The following is a 22121-nucleotide window of genomic DNA, read 5'->3' as shown; positions in this document are numbered from 1 at the left end:
ATTGAATCCCTGTAATCAACGATTTTATGACAAACAGGTTGTGAAATTTATTCGTACAAGGTACCTGAAGTTTTAGTTTTATTGAATTTAATATATGTTCTGTCTTGTAAACATTAATGCTTTGTTGTCTTTATTATCGAACATTTAAATGAATTATAGATATTATGATCAATACTATGTTTAGAAAAACGTTGTATTAGATGCAGTACTGTAAATCTTAAAAGAAGTCATTACTTTCATTTTGTCAAAACAATGCCTTGAATATCTTAAATCAATCTAATTATTCTTAATCTTTTAACCTAAAACGTCTGATCATGACTAAATGGTTTTTTGTCTTCTTTTTAAATCTTTTGACCGGTCCAATCACTTTCTCAATGTGTCTTATCGCTTTATATTAAAATTTGTCTAAAACTATTCTGAACACTTTCCTTTGCCCCCATTCATTACTATACAATACCAAAAACTCGTCCGTGAACCACAATGGAATTTCAACACAGATAATTTGAACTTATTATAATTAATCGCTTCAATTAAGGGACATTATTTGAGTTGAATGTAATGATTCAGAACGATTCACGCTTTTCAAACAAGCCATATATAACAAATTCATATGTAAGATTTTGAATATCTTATTGACTCACATTGTATTGGAAATCATATTTTGAACTATGGATATTTGTTTTGCCTGTTTAATGTACATGTATCACGATTTTGTGATCTTTTAGTGCAAGTTCTTAACCTCTTTATCTATACATATATTTTACTCTATCAAATGACCAAATGTTCTTATTTTCTATAGCATAAAAGACACGTACTTAATAAGGGGCAGGCGGAGGGGCGTGGTGGGGGATTTACAATATTTAACCCTCATTCCAATAGTTATCAAATGTTCAAGTCTTATAATTTAATACGCGAGACGCGCGTTTCGTCTACATAAGACTCATCAATGACGCTCAGATCAAAATAGCTATAAAGTCAAACAAGTCCAAAGTTGAAGAGCATTGAGGACCTAAAATTCAAAAAAGTTATGCCAAATACGGCTAAGGTAGTCCATGACTGAGATAAGAAAATCCTTAGTATTTCGAAAAATGCATCATTTTGTAAACACGAAATTTATAAATAATGATCATATAATTGATGTTCATGTCAACATCGAAGTGCTGACTACTGGGCTGGTGATACCCTCGGGGACGAAACATCCAACAGCAGTGGCATCGATCCAGTGGTGTAAATAGTTATCAAAGGTACAAAATGTACCAGGCTTATAATTTAATACGGCAGACCCGCGTTTCGTCTACATAAGACTCATCAGTGACGCTCAGATCAAAATAGTTATAAAGCCAAACAAGTACAAAGTTGAAGAGCATTGAGGACTCAAAATTCCAACAAGTTATGCCAAATACGGCTAAGGTAGTCCATGACTGGGATAAGAAAATCCTTAGTATTTCGAAAAATGCATCATTTTGTAAACAGGAAATTTATAAACAATGATCATATAATTGATATTCATGTCAACATCGAAGTGCTGACTACTGGGTTGGTGATACCCTCGGGGACGAAACATCCATCAGCAGTGGCATCGATCAAGTGGTGTAAATAGATATCAAAGGTACCAGGCGTATAATTTAATACGGCAGACGCGCGTTTCGTCTACATAAGACTCATCAGTGACGCTCAGATCAAAATAGTTAAAAAGCCAAACAAGTACAAAGTTGAAGAGCATTGAGGACTCAAAATTCCAACAAGTTATGGCAAATACGGCTAAGGTAGTCCATGACTGAGATGAGAAAATCCTTAGTATTTCGAAAAATGCATCATTTTGTAAACAGGAAATTTATAAATAATGATCATATAATTGATATTCATGTCAACATCGAAGTTCTGACTACTGGGCTGGTGATACCCTCGGGGACGAAACATCCAACATCCAGCGGCATTGATCCAGTGGTATAAATAGTTATCAAAGGTACCAGGCTTATTATTTGATACGCCAGATGCGCGTTTCGTCTACATAAGACTCATCAGTGACGCTCAGATCAAATCAGGGAAACAAAATGTATTGCCATTGAAAACAAGTATTCCGTACAGTTCGTTTAAAGTTGTCGAAGAAATATCTTTCGCGAAAAAATGTCATGAAAAAAAAACTAAAATAATTAATCAGTCCCCTTCATAAACTAAGTTGATACAACGAATTACTCAAAAAGATACTTTTATAGATATATATATATATAACGTAACTGCTGTCGATTACTTTATTCGGTAAGGATAACACATGTGGTTTAGTTTCAAAGATAGTCTGTTGCCCCGTACACTGTACTACCTTTAACATTATTTGAGTAATGGAGGTCTACAAAATATGTCAACCATAATGGCCCTATATGTTACTCAATATACGCCGTGTTGCTTAAGTAATACACTAGTATTAATAAAAACCTAGTCAAGGTAAAAAGGAAATCATGATTTCATTCTAGTGACATAATTGAGTAGCGTACGGGTAAAGTGTCTCATGAACGTTGTAAATGTATATGTATATAATAGTCTGTGGTAAAATATTTGTGTTTGGCAAATAATATGACCATGAATTTTATTAGTTGTTATTGGTTTTGAACTAGCTGTGAGTTACTGCGAGTACTCTTAGATCTGTGTCTTTTTGTTGTTTGTATGTACAACCACCTGGCCATGCCCCGTCTGTGTTTTTGTTACATGTATATTCTATATAAATTTTTGGATGTAAGACGCATTCTGATATGCAAAATTTAAACAAGGTATAGTCTTAGCTGTACGTAGACAAAATAACAAAATAAAACGCTGAAATAAAGGAATCATAACGAATATATCCAGGAATAATTCAAATATCTACAATTAAAATATAACTGAACTTCATTCCCAAATTTGATGGTCTTAAACGTTTTGTGATGATAATTGTATTCACATTACAGTACTAACGATTTTTAAAGTTTTAAAGGATTTCGTTATTAATAAAGTTGCATTTCAGCTGACTTCTACCTTAGTTTTTAGAAAGTCGATGAGATCCGATACATACAGAATACGATTGGTCAAGAGACTCTTTTCAATCAGCCTATCGACTTACCTGTATCATCCCGGAGTTCCATTAGTTAACAATGCGAAATTCAATATTATATTACAATCAAAGAAATGTTATCGAAAACTAACTGATTAAGACCAGCAACATTTCGTAACTAAAGGCAACAGTAGTATACCGCTGTTCGAAATTCATAAATCGATTGAGAAAAAAACAAATCCGGGTTACAAACTAAAACTGAGGGAAACACATCAAATATAAGAGGAGAACTACGACACAACAGAAACACAACACTAAAATGTAATTTGCTAAATTTCCCGTTAAATCCACAGCTGAAATATAGTACCCCCTGTCCATTTTTATTTTGTATGACGCCACATTGATCAATGACGTTGACGAGCAAAATCATTCATGAAGTTTATCGGATTGTTAATTCATTTAAAATTCATAGGTTTTAATTTGATATTTAACGTATCAAATCTATTTGTAATCCATTAGAATAGGAATTTATTCTTTGCATTATTGTTATGCTTTATAAAACCCAAACCATTTTTACTATTTGTTTACATGGTCGGGTACATGCATTACGGCAGATATGGAATACGTTGCTATGTTACACAGTCATGATAGTACCGTAAAATCTCGTTAAATTTTCCTGGCAATATTTTGCACGACATGATGTGGCCGTACCGTTTGTTTGAGCGTAGAGTTAATACAAGCGTATTCTAGTTTAAGTAAAGCGGGTCAGTTAGCTTCAAACACGTTTATACGGCACTTATTTGGTAAATAATTAGGTAATTCCTTATTTGAAAAAACGAATAGTTCAACCTCAAAATCATAAGAAACCAGTATTGTAATTAAGTAGATCGGAAGCACGTGTCGTCTTCATTAGATATTATATGGTGCTGCAATCATAACAAAGTCAAGGAGCATGATTATGAAAACCATTTTTGATTGATTTTTTTTTTCATGACAAAAACAAAAATAGACGAGAAAAGTAAACACGTTTCAATCATTCTTTTTGGTAACAGTAAGTTGTTTGATCGATGAATATAGTAAAACATCTTTAAATGAATAATTCTTCAAACAAGCTTTACATTTTCAAAACAAAATCAGTAAACCATAAACACATATACCTTAAACGAGTCGAACAAAAGCGTAAAAAAATTAATTTACAGCTAACTTAATCAACTATATTTGATTATAACTTTACAAAACGTGTTAAATGAGAAATTGTATAGAAAAGTTCAAACTTTATGAACGTGTCAATTAGTTAATTTTATTCCAATACAATTACTCTTGTATGGAACTATTAAATTGTTTTATAACCTATATTTTAATCATTGTTTAGGAAAGAAGCGACTGCCGTTATGCTGCTAAAACACACACGGATATGTTTTTGGTACTTAGCATTTGGTAAGTTAAATTTTAATGAATTCATATGAATATGTCCCTTTGTTTATATAAAAATGAGAATGAAAATGAGGGAATATGTCAAAGAGACAACAACTCGACCAAAGCAATAACAGAAGGGTTCCATGGTCAGTCTAGTCTTTCAAACCAAAATTACAATTTACAGGGTTAAGCCTAAATATGGATAATGTATTGCTATATTATGTGTAGCGCTGTTTAGTACATTTGGTTTTAAATAATACATCATGATAGTTTTAATTCGTATATCTTCTTATATAAGTTTAAGATTAACCATTTGTTTTTGAAAAACATGCTATATGACTTCTTTAAATGAAAAAAGGATTTTGAAAGCGAAACCGAATCAAAAGGCCAAATAAACATGGACATTCATGGGTAGATATATTACCACAAATAGATTGAAAACAAATGACTCGTACACTTATTGATTACAAGATCTGCAAATGATTTTGAAATGAAAGAGTTTCAAGGACTTGAAATAAATATGAACTAAATTATGTATGTTAAACACAAACAATATAAACATTGATATACGACAGAAGAATGCCTTTTAAGCGAATAATGAATGTTACATGATAAATCAGTAATACCTTTTGATTTTGTTTTAACATTTAGGAAGGCATTTTGTATACCGTTCTGTGTTTGTAATTCTTATTCTATGTTATAACATTTGGCCTTTTGTACATAAAATTTTCTCCTGTATAGCATGGCCAACCGTTGATAAGTTCATTATCTGTAATTTACTGTTTATAGAATGTTGAATTGATGAGCGTCTGGCTATACACATTAATTATAACATGTATAAGCAGAATTCAGAACTATATAACTATCGCCATGTAATAATATACTTTTTTGGTCTTTTGGAAAAAGTTGTTTATTCTGTATTTAGACCCCTATACGTAGAAATTTGTTTTGCATGCACACGTACGAAAATGCGGTTTTTATCCAACGCAATCATAGGTTTGAACGTTGTTTTCAATTAAGACTTGTTTATATTTTTTCGTTTGGGCTTGTATTATATTTGCCTTCGGGTTTATATGATCCGTTCATCCTATTTCGACTCTTTCAAAATTCAAGAGTCTATCCTAAATTGAGGTAAATTATATGGTCTTCCAAATACCGTTTCGAAAATCACTGAAGAGACATTAATTGTCGAAATCTGGATATGGTGTACAAACTTTTGCACCTCATGTTTGCGGTATACCATCTTTTCCGCAAGTTTATTGTTTTCTGTTTGGTAATAAATAATTTTAAGAGCCATTTTATTACATCTTGTGATCCGTTTATTTGGTAATCGCCAATGGCAGTCAGCAGGGTTTAAGAACATCAGTTGTTCGACTTGCTAGTCAAATGCGTTTTGTTAAAGTATACTTTTTCACTTTTTTGGTCTTTTGGAAAATGTTGTTTGTGCTGTATTTATACCCCTCTACTTAGAAATTTGTTGTGCATGCACACGTATAAAAATGCTGTTTTTATCCAACGCAATCATAGGTTTGAACGTTGTTTTCAATTTAGACTTGTTTATATTGTTTCGTTTGGGCTTGTATTATATTTGTCTTCGGGTTTATATGATCCGTTCAGCCTATTTCGACTCTTTCAAAATTGAAGAGTCTATCCTAAATTGAGGTAAATTATATGGCCTTCCAAATACCGTTTCGATTCCCAACATCACTGAAGATACATTAATTGTCGAAATCCGGATATGGTGTACAAACTTTTGCACCTCATGTTTGCGGTATACCATCTATTCCGCAAGTTTATTGTTTTCTGTTTGGTAATAAAATAATTATAAGATCCATTTTGTTACATCTTGTGATCCGTTTATTGGCAATCGCCAATGGCAGTCAGCAGGGTTTAAGAACATCAGTTGTTCGACTTGCTAGTCAAATGCGTTTTGTTAAAATATACTTTTTGACTTTTTTGGTCTTTTGGAAAATGTTGTTTGTGCTTTATTTAGACCCCTGTACTTAGAAATTTGTTTTGCATGCACACGTATAAAAATGCGGTTTTTATCCAACGCAATCATAGGTTTGAACGTTGTTTTCAATTTAGACTTGTTGACTATCACCATGTATACTCACTTTAAATTAGTGACTTTTTGGACGTGAAAGATTTACATAAGCGAAAACGGAATGCAAGGCATTTCTGAAAAAAACATTAACCCTTACTAATCAACTTAAAAATTTAGTACTTTTTGTCATGAAACATCAAAGTTGCAGTTTTTTAACTTTAAGGATGTATTTAGGTGAGGTTTAGAAATTTAAGTAGATGTTCGGACTCAATTGTTTTGTTCCTTAAATACACGGTAAAATATTTTGCCCCATAACATCCATTTTTCTTTTCGTATAAGACTCCAATAGCTTAAAAAGGTCCTTTACAAAAAATTAAGCAATTTCTTGATTTCTGTTCTTTCTATTTGAGACTCAAATAATACCAAGGCATATATAAGGTAAAAGTCCAAGATAGCCTTTTCCCGTCGTTTGCTAAAAATCAAATAACTGGAAAAGGAGTTCCATAACCTATCAACATGTAAAGTTATTATGTTCCTTTACTAATGGTCGTCTGACTTATAGTATCAATTTGAAATTCTTGATTTTTTAAATTCACCTAAGTACATTCTTAAGTATTAAGAATGTGCTAAAATGAAAATTAAGCCATAGTTTTTTTTCAATGTAGCTGCGAACATGAAGTTGATACTGACAATAGGGTTTTATTGTGTTTTTAGGTTTAATTGTAACTTGTGTAAAGAAATGATAATCTTTTTTTCACGTTTTGTTTTCATATTGCAGTTAGCACATATAATGCAGCTTTTGAAATATTCGAGGGAAAAGTTATAAAGAGCACCAATACATCAGCAATCAAATTTACTTGTAAAACTTACCAACGACCAGTTGGAGATAGTATAGTGTTTCTTCTTAACGACAGAACTACAAATGTCATGCGCGTCTACGAAGGAAAATGTTATGATAACCAAGGAGAATGTAAAAACTGTACTTGTTCTTCTTCGCGCAATGAGATAACTTTCACATGGATGTATATTATGACTGTTCCCTGTCACAACTGTACATTTGGAGCTGACATGAGCTATACTGATGAAAATAAAAGAAAAAGCAGGAACGTTAACTTATACAGGGTATACAACTGCAAAGGTATTTCTAAATAACGTTGAGATACAAAATTAACATATCTTTAAACGAAGTAATATTTGACCTTCCAATCCCATCAAAATGTTGATAAGATTTATTGATTCGAGACATGTAAATGATAATTGTTCTACACTATAAATAACCAACAAAAGAAAAGAAAAAATGTATTTACATATGCAGTTTAGCGGTTTCCTGGGATTTTGTATAGGATTCGTTTTAAAACGATACAAAAAAAGTTGGTAACAAAAAGACCTTGTAATGGGATATGAAATCATAAACAACGGTTCAAGAATGATAGCATGAGTATAATGAGAACTCAATCAATTTCGAATTAAAATAATTAATAAAAGTTCCAAACCATTTCTCTATTTCATTATATGAACACAATATTATATTGTAATCTACTTGAATTAACTCGCTTATTGATTTTACAAACTAATCAACTATGTAATAATGTCTTGAAAATATAATTACATGCAAAACTAGATTTTACACAAAACAAACTAAATAGCTAACGTTAAGCCAAGTAAAGCAATTAAAAATAAGCAAACAAATTATAAGCATTGATAGCAAAACACATATAAACAAACTCAACGATTGCCTCACACTTAGATGCGAAGGTTATCATGCTATTATCCCATCATTTGAAGGAATCAACACTGCCCATCAATACATAGAATTATCGAATACATAAATGATAATTTAATATACGTTAGAAATCATAACTACCTCAATGAAGAATATAGTGTCAAAGTTAAACAATACCTGATAATTAATCCTCAAATGGTAAGACTATGAATAATTGTTAATATATCAAACTATCTTATCTGTCTTCATGTCTTCATGCTGAATACAATCAAAGGATAACTTTCTAATTACAAAGAGATTGGAGACCACACATACACATGTGATTTAAATGACCAATGAGAATAGAGAAAGTGACCAATACTGACCATCAATACGATGAATAGACATTTAAAGGGTTCACATACCAGAACTCAGGTCATCTCTTTAATTAGCATATACAGATAAACAAAACAGCATGCTTCATTATTTTATTATTTTAATCAGATTCTATTCTGTAAGTAAGTAAAATCGATCCATTAAATATGTTCAAATAAATATTTTATTATCAAAACAGTTATTTTAAAGAACAACCCTGAAAGTGAAAAACATATATATACAAACTACTGAAAATGTACCCTTCCACACATAGATGGACATCGTTGATGAGTATAAAAAACAACGGAGCAATACAAAACTGAAAAGAAAGCACTCATATATATATAAACACACATGCATATTCATGGTATATAATATACACTTACTATTCCTATCACTATTTCAATCGCTTACGATACTTATTCTTTAAATTAGAATGTGTTGCAAAATAGTTCAGAAAATAATAAATGTATCTATGACATTGACCATGTTGATGTAACGATTTAATTTCTTTTATAGGATTTGATAATAGATTAAGACTTTAAATAATGATGCATTTGCTTTAGATTTAGGGCCTCTTCAAAGGAATACACAAGAAGTTCAGCATAATACAAAGCAAGTAGAAGGTAAGAACAAATATATATGACAACATAAACACTATCATGAAGCTAGATTCGTCTACGTTGATTTATCATGTAACACACTAAGGAACGTTTATGTTTCTAGTGATACAGGTACACGATTTGTATTACAAAAAAACATTTAATTTGAGAAGATAAACGATATACTTTTTAGTTGTTATTGACTTTGAACTAGCATTCAGTTACTACGAGTGTTTTTTTTATCAGCAAAAGGTATTTTGTTTGTTTAGTCTTTTTGTTAGTTGATTGGTTTTGCTTTTAGTCGTACTGTTGAAGTTTTTATTCGCAGTTTTCAGTAAGTTTTGATGTTTTACTGTTACAACACTATCATAGATTAGAACAGGTTGTGTTCTAGCAAACACGTTTAATTTAAGTTCATTGTATATGTGCTTGATCAAAGCTAGAAGCCTGCAATTTACACGTTTATTTTATCTGTTATCATATTGTTTTTCGTTGATTGTTTTGTATATTCATCAGGCCATTGGTTTGTCCCGATTGAGTTATTTTCGTTTTTCCTGTCAGACATTTTTAATGATATGTTACGGACATTGCTCATTGTTAAAGCCATACGGTGACAAATGGATGTTAACATATTAGAATTTGTTTGCAACGTTGGTAATACAACAAAGCGTATTCTGTCACCATATAGATCATTTGATATTTTTAAATTAGTATTTTTTAAGGAATGGATTTAAGCTGAAAATAACTGACTTATATCTTACTGACTAGTGTTTAACTCCACCACATTCTCTATGCATGTGCCTGTCCGAAGTCAGGAGCCTGTAATTCAGTGGTTGTCGTTTGTTTATGTGTTACATATTTGTTTTTCGTTCATTTTTTTGGACATAAATTAGGTCTTTAGTTTTCTTGTTGTAATTGTTTTACATTGTCATTTCGGGGCCTTTTATAGCTGACTATGCGGTATGGGCGTTGTTCATTGTTGAAGGCTGTACGGTGACCTATAGTTGTTAATTTCTGTGTCATTTTGATCTCGTGTAGAGAGTTGTCTCATTGGCAATCATACCACATCTTCTTTTTTATATTTATCTCTGAATAACACACATTTAATTCAGTTAGTTATTTGACACAGTTGACACCACAATTACACGTAGAAAACTAGAATATTGCATATTTGTATTATATAAATGAGATTAAAAAAAAGGTAAGAAACTCCTTATGATTATGCAGGTATGAAAGAAGATGGCTTTGTAGTTCCAATAATATTCATCTGCGTCACAGCTATAGTCATATGCTTCATAACCACGATTTTAGTGTTGAAAAGAAAACAAATAAGGCAGCGTATTCGACCTCGAGGTAATTTAAAATGATAGATAACAACAAAACACTATCAAAGACGAACACTTCAAGTTATGTGTTGAATTTTCCACAAATATATTATTCCGTTGGACAAAGAGTACCTATACACGATGAAAAAAAACCACATGACAAAACGGTACTTAATAAAATACACTCTCTCTCTCTCTCTCTCTTGATCGATCGATCCATCGTTCGATCGAATAAATGTAACCCTTTTATTAGATAAACAATCGATATATTCGTCTTCGTTTAACAAACACTCGCATACACAGAAAATGTATGTTTTCATATCTTATTTGATTCTTATATGCAATACTTGAAAGAGGCAAATACAAAGATACCCAATTGAATCTTACATTGGATAAAGTTGTACTCATTTCTTCAATATATTTAATACACTATATGTTAAGTTAGCAAAAACAAAGGTGTCATTATCGTGATTATGAATATCTCTTTTTTTTCAGAAATTAAACAATTTTCTCTTGCACATGAATTAATGAAACATGAACTGAAATTTATTTCTTGAAATTGAAAACATAAATATGCTTTTCTTTCCGAATATAGTGAAGAAACAAGATACCGAGGAAGAGTTACTGGCCAATACAGGTATGCTGATATTAAATCCGAAGATATTATTATTTATTAAAGACGATTGTTTCAGTAACTGTATATAATGGATAACAATTGATAACATAATTTCACAGAGTAAAGAAATAAGTTCATATTAAGGAAGTTTTGTTAACTGTTTCGATATACATGATACCAGATAAAGACAGGGATACATTCATAGAATCTGTTAGATTTCTTTCACTTGTCTGTTCTACATTTTCTAATCTATGAACTATTGGCATTAAGTCAAGTCTGTGTCTGTCTTTTGAAATTTGTATTAAGGAATTTGTGAGACAATAAGTATAATAATATAAAAAGAAATACATTTTGTTTGTTCACACAAATAAAGAACATTAGTACCTTTATATAATTTGTATAAGGTTTTCTGTGTCCGTACAAATGTGTAATATATTGATTTTTACTATTTTATTGTATCAGGTTTTCAACAAACATTTAAATGACTGTCCACATTATGTGTAAACCCATTCCCACATAAGGTATTTTTAAGGGTTTTGTGTTTTTGAAGTAAAAAATCATGTTGTTTTTATCCACAGTTTATCTGCTACACTACCTACATTTTTATTTTCCCCAAAAAACGAAAAAAATTTACTCATACATGTTTAAACATAACATTAACTCAAATTTATTTCTTGAAATTGAATACAAAATTTTGCTTTTCTTTCCAAAAAGTAAAGAAAACTGATGCCGAAGAAGAACAATACATTATTTGATTTATAAAGGGATATTGTCTCAGTAAAGGTCAATAAAATATAAGTAACAAAATATAAAAAAATCAGAACAATTGGTACCAGTTTTTAGTGATAAATACTTCAAATATACAGACACGTATATTCTGCTGCATTTGCCAAAACTTTTCTGATTTTTTGGTGTGCAATACTCTTCAACTTCGTCTTTAGTTTTAACTTTGTTGATTCGAGTGTCACTGATGAGTCTTTGTAGACGCAACACGCGTCTGGTGTACAAAATTAAAAATCTAGTATCTATATAGTTTGTTAAATTAAGTTCCAATTCTTCACACAATACAAATCATATATATATTCTGTGAGTAGATTTGTTTTAATCCTTTTATTGTTTGTCAAAAACAGATGTTCAGGTAAAATGTAACTCTAATTTAGAAATCAAAAATGTAATACAAACAAACCTGTATTTTGGTTGATGTTTAAAACTCCAACAAAACGTATATTCTTCCCGTAAAATATTCGAAATCACAATTTGAAAACAATTTTACCCCAACCCATCCATATACGAGACTCGGAGTCATTTCAGGTAAGATCAATTAGAGTTTTGATGTTTCAAATATTTGATACTTTTGGATCAAACCAATCCGATGACATTGATTAGAAATATTGAGCCATGAATGTTAAAACATTTGAATAAGGTGATAAAACGGGTATGCTATAAAGTCATGGTGTACTTTGCATTAGGTTGGGAGACATATGGCTGTATAAAGTCATAATTTTCAATCATTTTGTCCATTCAAAGGAAAGTACATAAAAACTATCTTAAGAAGTAAAAAGTAAATCATTGACATTGAAAGTTCTTTGAAACTAAACAGGAGTTGCAGATTTCTCTCGTATTATCGATATAAACATTGAACTTACATCTTTATTTGTTCAATCGAAGTAAGCTTTAGTTCGTTTTCAGACATTTCTAGGTTGTTTGAACTTTACGTAATGTTTATACCTGTTGCAGTGATCGATTTTTCTTGAAACTTAATAGAAATTTGGGAATGAGTTAAAGACACTTTACGATTTAGAAATGTATTGTACTGATCAACACACAGAATATAGGCAATTTTCACATGTCGAGTATGCTTGGCCCAATTTCTTTTAAATCGTGTATAGTTGCATATAAATATTCCTGTTAAATTTTTGTAAGAAGGAATATATTATATAAGCAGATATTTGACCTGTTGAATTCCAAACATAATTAAAAACCAATTGTTCAGAGAACAATTGAAGGTCTTTCCACCCATAAAGATCTATTTTGATATGAAAATATTAAAATTTGCTTCAAAAATGTCATTTCCAGCGTCAAATGATAGCTTATTGTACGCTGATTCCAAAAATATATGGTTTCTATACATTTTTTTTTAAATAAGGGAGATAATTTGTCACTTCCGGTTTGAAAAATGTTACTTCCGGTATAATTTGAATGTTACTGATTCCAAAAATATATGGTTCTATATACTTTTATATTAAATAAGTACAAAAAATAGCTAATTCCGGTTTACACAAGGTCACTTCCGGTTGGATTTTCCAAGGTCAAATGGCTAGCAACCTAATGCAAAAAGTCCTATGGCTTTATCATGTATACATATGAGGTAAAAGCAAAGGTCAAAATCTAGAACGTCAAATTTACCTTTGACCTTGAGCTCAATTTCAAGGTCATTAACCAAGGACCTCAAATCAAAAGACCCTAGGTCTTAACTATATATGGTTAATGAGTTATATCACCGAACGCGTATTTTTAAATACAAGAGGGGAGAAAACTCTAATTTAATGTTAGCGCACACTTTAAACCAACATGTATGTGTTATGACATGTTGCAACTAACAATTTAGTAATAATATGTTGTTGATATCTTATACGGTTTTTGAAAAGAAGTGAAAATAAGCTAAAATTAAAATTTAGAATATGACCTTGACCTTTGACCTTGACCAAATTTTCTTTTTTTTTTTGGAACAAGGACATCAAATCAAAAGACCCTAGGTCTCTATCACTTATGGTTTACCAGTTAGAAATGCATATCACTTATGTCAAATGCATAAGGGGAAATAACTCTCATATGGAGTTTCCGGAACGCTTCGGTGGAAACCAAACTCAACATCCTGAAGATATAGCGAGCAATTTGGTAAAATAAATTTGTCGTAATCTTTTACGGTTGCGAAGGAGAAGTGGCCACAAGAAAAACAGTGTTTGGGGAAATAACTCTTTCAACGTAAAGTATTCTGTTAAGCGGTTGTCAGTTTCAAAAGCGTATAAACTGTTCGATATCATATACCAAATATCTAAGCGACATCTTATGAAACAACAATACTACGCAAGAAAAAAATTAGGCGGAAGAAAAAAAAAATAATAATAATCAGAACAAAATCAATAGGTCTTTCCACGGAAAAGTGGAAAGACCTAATAACTTTATTCAGAATATTCAAAAACTGTTAATAATTTTGATAACTTAACTGATTTGTAAAACATTTGTATTGTAGATAGTTGAGAACAGAAAGGATACTGACTTATGTTGAAATGAACATATTTGACAAAAAATGTTTTAGACAAGATATATATGAATATCCTTATCAATTGCTTTCAGTAGAAACAATTGTATTTGGATAAATGTTAATGACAGATCACAAGTGTTTTCGCCAGTATTTTGCATTGCAGATGTTCACCAAATTCAAACTCTCAGTCAAAATTGTAACTTTCTCCGTTGGTATCATGGTAGAACGCCCCCTTGACCGGGTCAATCTATAGACTTTAGTTGGCAGGTGTTGTATAACCGTTAAGCACCCTACTTTAAGGGGGTAGCTATAGGCCTTGGTAACACCAAAATTTCCCTCTCGTTTAATTTTTCTTATATTTACATCATTGAAAAGGTAGGAGTCTACCAAAGTCTTGGTGAAATTCACCGTTTCAATTCATGTTTAGGGTATATTGAATATGACTAGTTTTGGGGTACCCTAAAAAACGGTCGAAAACACTAGTAGGTACATATCATTGTTTGTTTTTGCACATGTTGTCATTAAAAATACCCATGACTTATAGAAGAAAAATATTTTAAAGTAAATCTGAAATATAATGATTATACCAATAGCTTGAATGTAAAAAAACATGGTTTTTAATTATTGATTTGGTGGAAATTCTGGCCAGCTCAGATAGCACATTTTTTCAAACTTTGCCAGAAAAAAATTGTCGTTTAATTCTTGCAAAACAAAAATGCATAAACATTTATTGGTTATATATCTTCAAAATAGCAAACTTTTATCGAATGAGACCGTTTGAAATTTTCAAAATCTTTAAACAATTTGGCTTTCAAGGCACAAGAACAAGTAAAATGTTCCCCCTACAAAACTTTCTACAGACTGTCTTTTCATTCTTTTATGTGCATAAGTAAAATTGTACTTACCCAATAATAATTGTAATCAAGTTTTGACAGTCTGTCACTACCTAAGTACTATCTTTTTGCTTATGTAGATTATCTATTTGCATAAGCTTGTACTAGGATTAATGTTCATATCATATCTTCTAGAATAGAGCCTTTTATATTTGAAAAAAAACAAAGACCTGCAGCTAAAGTTCAAACTCTGTATCAATGACATAGCACTAAAACCATATAACTCCATTATATAATCCATTTGTGTAAATCGAATTTCCCAAACCTTCCAAACTTTTTTCTAAATTATGCCACAAGACACTATACTCAGTATAGTCGTTATTGAACTCCTCAGTACATTGGTGTTTTTTAAGGCATTTCATGTATGAATGGTAATGTTCTACCTTTTCATCTCTTGTTTATTGATCATATAAAAAGAAGTTCTTTAATTTAATGCTAGATGGTGTCTAACATGTACAGTTTTTGCTGGATCTGTTTGCATAATTCTCACAGCCAAATGTAAACAACATAAATGCTTAACCACTGTTTAAATTACTGCTCTGTTAAAACGTACAAATGACTTTCAATACATGTGTAAGTGTTGTCTTCCATACACCAGGTCTACCCCCTTAATGAGTGAGATATAAGACTGGTCGACTTGGAGTAAAATAATGTGTTTGAGGGGATGGGACTGACATGTACTATTGTTAACTTTAAATATCACCATCACCAAAAGACTACACTGTCAATATAAATATCTATCTCAAGGAAGTTGTTTGGTAGATATAGAATTCAATGTGGTTAAAATGATTTCATGCGTTCTACTTTTTATATGCGTTTGACAAATTGTCTTCCGTCATTAATCATGTAAATTTTTTGCAATTTTTATACGCCTTATGGTATCCTTTTGCAGGCTATTTTACTAAATTTTTATTCGAAGTGAACATTCACTTGTATTTTTGCAGCGATTTCAATATGTTAATAAAGCGCATGACATGTTCATGTACTTGTGTGTTTTATTTTATATTACATCTGATAACGATTGGGGAAATGGGAGGTTTGTTTGCACTTACATTTGGTCTGTTTTCTATACAGATATATTTAATGATATATAAAATCATAATCATGAATCTAAAACTGTCTCCCAAATATTTCCATAGAAAATTCAAAAAAATAACTTTGCTTGGAGATTCTTGACCAGAGCTTGCATAGAATGTTTGAAAATCTCAATAGTTTATAAGGAACTAGGGTATATTTTGAGAAAAATAAATTTTAATATGTGTAAATCTTTAAACTTAATTCGCAATTATAGTACCTGGCATGTTTGTAAATCGTTTATGTAAGATATGTCCAAATAGATAAGACAAAATGTAAAAGTAACAATTTAGTAAAACATATAGAAACAGTGTCAAGGTCTGGTAAGAAATACGATCCAATGTTAGTTCAACTGTTTAGTATTTTTTTGTTATTTTTCTTTGTCTTATTTTCAGATATGACACACTCGGCTTGTGCCTCGAAACTGTGCAAGCCTGTGCAGATTTCAGTACAATTATCAGGGCAAATAACGTTAGAAGGCGAATCTGATATTTTTGGAATAATTTCTATTTCGAAATCCAAATTGGTAGTTGCTGATAATTTTGGCAATATTTTAAAGATATATTCGGATGGCCAGTGCAAGCTTAAATGTCCTCTACTTTATAAAATAAATGGAGTAACCAGTGTTTCTGAAGATGTTATTGCAGTGACCCTTGTGAACAACAAAAACATTTATCTCTATACACTTGAAAACGACGGATGTAAATTATTGGATACAATTAAAGTCGGTTACAACATAGTTGATATAGCATCGGACAAAGATTATATAGTTTTCGAACAGAAGAATGAAAACACCAAACAGACATCTTTGAAAATATGGAATGTCAAATCAAAAATAATAGAGAATATCATAAATGTTCCTTATTCAAATTCTGGTTCCAATAAACTGGCACTTGACATGTCCTCAGAAACAATCTACGCATGCGCTGAAAATAGTGTGTTTGCTGTAAGCTTTAAAAAGGATAAAGATTGGAGCATGGTGGTTCCAGATCCAACAGCAATCGTTCTAGTTCAAGCTGGTGAAAATAATCGGATGGTTCTGGTATTGTACAAAAATCAAAACGAAATATATCGTGTGAGCAAAAATGAAGTTATTCGAGTAGAAAAAACAGAAGAAAAAGAAAAGAACGAGAAAAAACGAAAAGAAAATGGAGACGAAGAGGAAGAAGCAGGAAAAGTAGAAATACAAAAATCATCCACGTTTAATCGTATGACTTACAATGCCGAGCTTAAGCAGCTTTTTGTGCAGACTGCCAAAAATGTTATAAGCGTATATGACATTACATATTGATCGATATGGTTTAGTCAGTAGTCTTGTTGATGATTATATGTGATGTTAACTATTTGTCATTACTAACATTTAGAATTGTTTTATTACATGTAATGACATATTTGTCCATAATCCTTGTGTAAATTCATGTTGATGATTTCAAAAGAAAATTAGTTGTTCCTTAACAAGAAAACGATTAAAAGATTAGCAATTGAGATTGTTTTAATTTAGTAATTGGAACCGATACAGTGTTTTCGTCAGAATTTTCATGGACACTATAATGACCCATGTATGAAACAAATTAGTTTTTAATAGGGAAAGACCGACTGTCATATTAGATAAATCATTATACTGCAGATAAAACAATATCAAAACATTTGTGACTTGATTTTAGTTTAAAAATGACAAAACACAGCCCTGTATTTCAATTTGTTTTAATATAAACATGACAATGTGTGATTGTATTTCTTTAGAAGTTATTTGACAAAATTCTTTTTTACAAAATATCAAATTACCTGTATCTCATTGTTCCTTGTGTTGAAAACCGAACAAATTTTCAAAATAATAATAAGAAAAGGTGGGATGACTTCCAATGAGACAAATTTCGACCATAAACCAATTGACGTAGACGTTATCAACAATGGGTCACCGTGCGGTCTTTGATCATGAGCAAAACACATAAAACTTAGAAAGCTATAAAAAGCTCTAAAATGACAAATGCAGAAGCAACTAAATCAAATGAGATATATCTATCTGTCAACATGCAATCTAAAAGTCTGAGTTAAAGATATCCTTGCGCATCAATATTGTGCGAACACAGACAAACTTTCTAAAAAGGTGATCTCTCTTAATTATTGAAAACAACTGTCCTGTCAGGTCGTCTTCTTGTTGTCCATCTAAATTAATACCAACACAGTTGGATCATCATTTCAAAATTGATCTCTTTGATAAGTTTTAATTGCAACCATTGAAGTCAGCAGCAGGGTTTATATATATTTCCAAATAATTAGTATGGTCCATATTGTGAAGGAATCTTTTATACTTTTTCAAAAACAATAGCTTCAAACACTGTTTTCTAAACCATTATGAACAATTAATATAGATAATACTAGATACAGGTAAGTCTGCCTTATATGTCCTTAACCTTAACAATTGTCAATGAGGTTTGGATGAAATCAAAACATTACGATAAAAGAGATGATTTCAGCTTCTCAATTATGAACTTTTAATTTTGTGTAGCAACATTCCAGCAGTGCCTGCGTACGGAGTATGTATCTTCCTGTTGATACAATGTTCATGGGCTCGTATTACCTATAATGATATCCTAGATAAGTGGTTGTTGCTCAAAGGGAAGCAACTAAACCAAACGTTCGAAGTTGTGAAGTTGAAATCATTCCTAAGACATTTTAATGACACCTGAATGAAAAGGTTGAAAAAGAAAGTATCATCTGGGAGATATATTATCTTAAGGTGGGTGTGGTTAGGCTAATAACTTTTTTGGGGAGGGATAAATCCTACTTTGTAAAGAATCACTCTGATTCAAACAAAACATTCTCTAAAACTGACATTATCAAGATGCTTGATTTCTTGATTGACAACATATTTGTTACGTTTGGAGGACGTGTTTTTCAACAGACTGTCGGAATTCCAATGGGAACCAATTGTGCCCCTCTTCTTGCCGACTTGTTTCTTTATTATTATGAGGCTGACTTCATACAAGAACTTCTTAGGAAGAAAGATAAGAAGTTAGCAATATCCTTTAACTCTACGTTCCGCTATATAGATGATGTTCTCTCACTAAATAATACAAAATTTGGTGACTATGTTGAACGAATCTATCCAATCGAACTAGAGATAAAGGATACTACAGATACAGTTAAGTCTGCCTCATATCTTGACTTACATCTAGAAATTGACAATGAGAGTCGGTTGAAAACAAAACTTTACAACAAAAGAGATGATTTAAGCTTCCCAATTGTGAACTTTTCATTTCTATGTAGCAACATTCCAGCAGCGCCTGCATACGGAGTATATATCTCCCAATTGATACGATATTCCCGGGCTTGTGTTTCCTATCATGATTTGCTTGATAGAGGATTGCTGCTCACAATGAAGCTATTAAACCAAGAGTTCCAAACGGTGAAGTTGAAGTCAGCCCTTCGTAAATTTTACGGACGCCATCACGAGTTGGTTGACCGTTAAGGAATAACCGTTTCACAGATGATATCAGATATGTTCCATATGTCGTTACTACAATACACTCCCTTTTCATGAATGTGACTTACCGAATTAGACTATTTACCGGATTTGTAATAACATAAGCAACACGACGGGTGCCACATGTGGAGCAGGATCTGCTTACCCTTCCGGAGCACCTGAGATCACCCCCAGTTTTTGGTGGGGTTCGTGTTGCTTAGTCTTTGGTTTTCTGTGTTGTGTCATCTGCGCTGTTGTTTGTCTGTTTGTCTTTTTGTTTTTGGCCATGGCGTTGTCAGTTTGTTTTCGATCTATGAGTTTGACTGTCCCTCTGGTATCTTTCGTCCCTCTTCTCTAATAAATAAATGAAAAGTTTATAACCTGGAAACTAGAAAAAAAAAAATTTATGAATATATACCCTTCTTTTCTACGCAACCGTTTCCACAAAAATGTTTTATTCAATTACATGTATATGGTCCCTTCAAAATTCTGGTTGCAAATTGATAGATATAAAAAATAAATAGAAATGATATACTTACTGCCTGGTAAATGAGATGATTACAGCTGTACATTTCGGAAACATTGACATCCATGTACGTTTCGGCAATACAATTAATTGACAGGTTGTAGGTTAACCTATGATGACTAAGAGATCACTTTGATAGAAGACTAGACGTGTTCCTGTGTTGAAACATAGCTAATTGCTAATTGAAAAATCCAATAACAATGACCTTGACAATCTTGCGTTAAATAATTAAGACATATACTGCGGAAATTTTCCCTAATGAATTAACATTCAATACATCTAAAGAAAACTGTATTCACTAGTATTCTTTTGATCAAATACTTACATACGGGACTTTCTTACGAATTTTCTCGGAATGTGTATGGTTCTCTGGTTCCATTTTAGAGAATGACCATTTAACTTAGAGGTGTTGGGTAGTTATAATGAATTATAAAATAGTACTTGAAAACAATAAGCCCTTCCCGTTTCAGAGTTAAGTAATAGTTGTATTACGGTGTTGGATATCCGAACCAGTTTGCTATATCCGACTATTTACATACTTATTTTAACGTTAAATATGTATCACTGGTAACTTATCAAGCCAGAGATCACGGAGATTTAGTTACCACAAATATTTTGCCAATTTTATTATATTCTTTCACAGCTACACAGATTCGTTTGGACACAACATTTTTAATTTTTGGAGGGTTCATGTTACGTAGTATTTGATTACTGTGTTTTGTTGTAGCATCCATTAAATGCGGATACCCCTAAATTGAAAAGTTGTGTCAATATTTTTTTATTTTTTTTATTTTCTCTTCTGCTTAATTTTTGACAGATGATCAAAAAGTAAACAATTTTTAAAGTGTTCTAGCAAATTTTTAAATGTCCCTGAAAGTTATTGAAAAGTAATTCATTATTTAATGGCAAAAAAGAATTGTAAGACATTAAAGTGTCAGCTCAGGGAAGCATACACTAGTAGCAATATTTGAGTCTGAAACGGTCATTTTGGTCTGATCAAGTCTTAATCGACTGGATTTACTGCTAGAGAAAAACGTCAAGACTTTTTCAGACTTTCAGACGCTGTCACGATATACCGTGTTAAGTCCGTTCAGTCATGTCAAGATAAACAAGACAGATTGTTCTTGCATCCGATTAAGACTTGATCAGACCATGTTCAGATCAAATCAGACTAAAGGTAAAAATGCTGTTTAGACTTTTTAAGATCGTGTTCAGTCGTGTTAAGATTTTAAATATTCGGATGCAAAACGGGCGACACTTTCTCTGTGTTTATTAGGGGTTGTTTCCCTTTCGTGAATAAAAATCGGAAAAGAATGGAGGGTATTCTTTTGTGGTCTTTTAATGTTATGTTGTATGTCTATTAATTAAATAACGTTTGCAAAGTTGCAATTCATTTTTTTCCGATGTTATTTCACGTAAACATTTAATTGATTATATAAGAAAAGAATAATTGGTGTAACCGGAAAAGTGTGCAAGTCATAAAAACTTTGCAGTCGTGCTTTCTTGCATTAAGTAATTAAGTATTTATTCGTTCCGTCTGTAAAGATATAATGATTAGTAATAAAAATCAGAAATGTTCTTAAACACTTTTTCGTCTGTGATTTAAAATAATTGTTCTTACCCATATAAAATTAGTCAAGGAAAATATATTCTGAGTACCTTATTTACTTTATATTTTTCTAATTTTTGACAGATGACAGATGTTTGGTGAAAGTTATTTACATTTTAATATACGGATTATCTGAGCATTCAACCGAAACGGACTGTCAAACACTATCTTAATAATTATAAA

General features: G+C 31.5%; 1 protein-coding gene across 4 annotated transcripts in view; it reads left to right on the top strand.

Annotated features, from left to right (window-relative positions):
- The window catches only part of LOC127718802 (uncharacterized), a 35798-nt gene extending 17769 nt beyond the window's left edge, over window positions 1-18029 (top strand). For 2 of the 4 annotated variants that reach the window (XM_052224867.1, XM_052224869.1), the window contains exons 2-7: window positions 4395-4459; window positions 7264-7623; window positions 9129-9188; window positions 10392-10517; window positions 11085-11126; window positions 16733-18029. In XM_052224867.1, the coding sequence (XP_052080827.1) occupies window positions 4395-4459; window positions 7264-7623; window positions 9129-9188; window positions 10392-10517; window positions 11085-11126; window positions 16733-17628 (1549 nt within the window). In that variant the 3' untranslated portion in view covers window positions 17629-18029. Of the gene's footprint in view, window positions 1-1760; window positions 4460-7263; window positions 7624-9128; window positions 9189-10391; window positions 10518-11084; window positions 11127-11819; window positions 11889-16732 lie in introns of those variants that run through there. The other 2 variants (XR_007989951.1, XM_052224868.1) reach the window with 2 other exon arrangements.
- The last annotated feature ends 4092 nt before the right edge of the window (window positions 18030-22121 follow it).

This window comes from Mytilus californianus, unplaced genomic scaffold, assembly GCF_021869535.1.
Source record: "Mytilus californianus isolate M0D057914Y unplaced genomic scaffold, xbMytCali1.0.p SCAF_10, whole genome shotgun sequence".
Lineage (NCBI taxonomy): Eukaryota > Metazoa > Mollusca > Bivalvia > Mytilida > Mytilidae > Mytilus > Mytilus californianus.
This window is presented reverse-complemented; position numbering and strand designations above follow the sequence as displayed.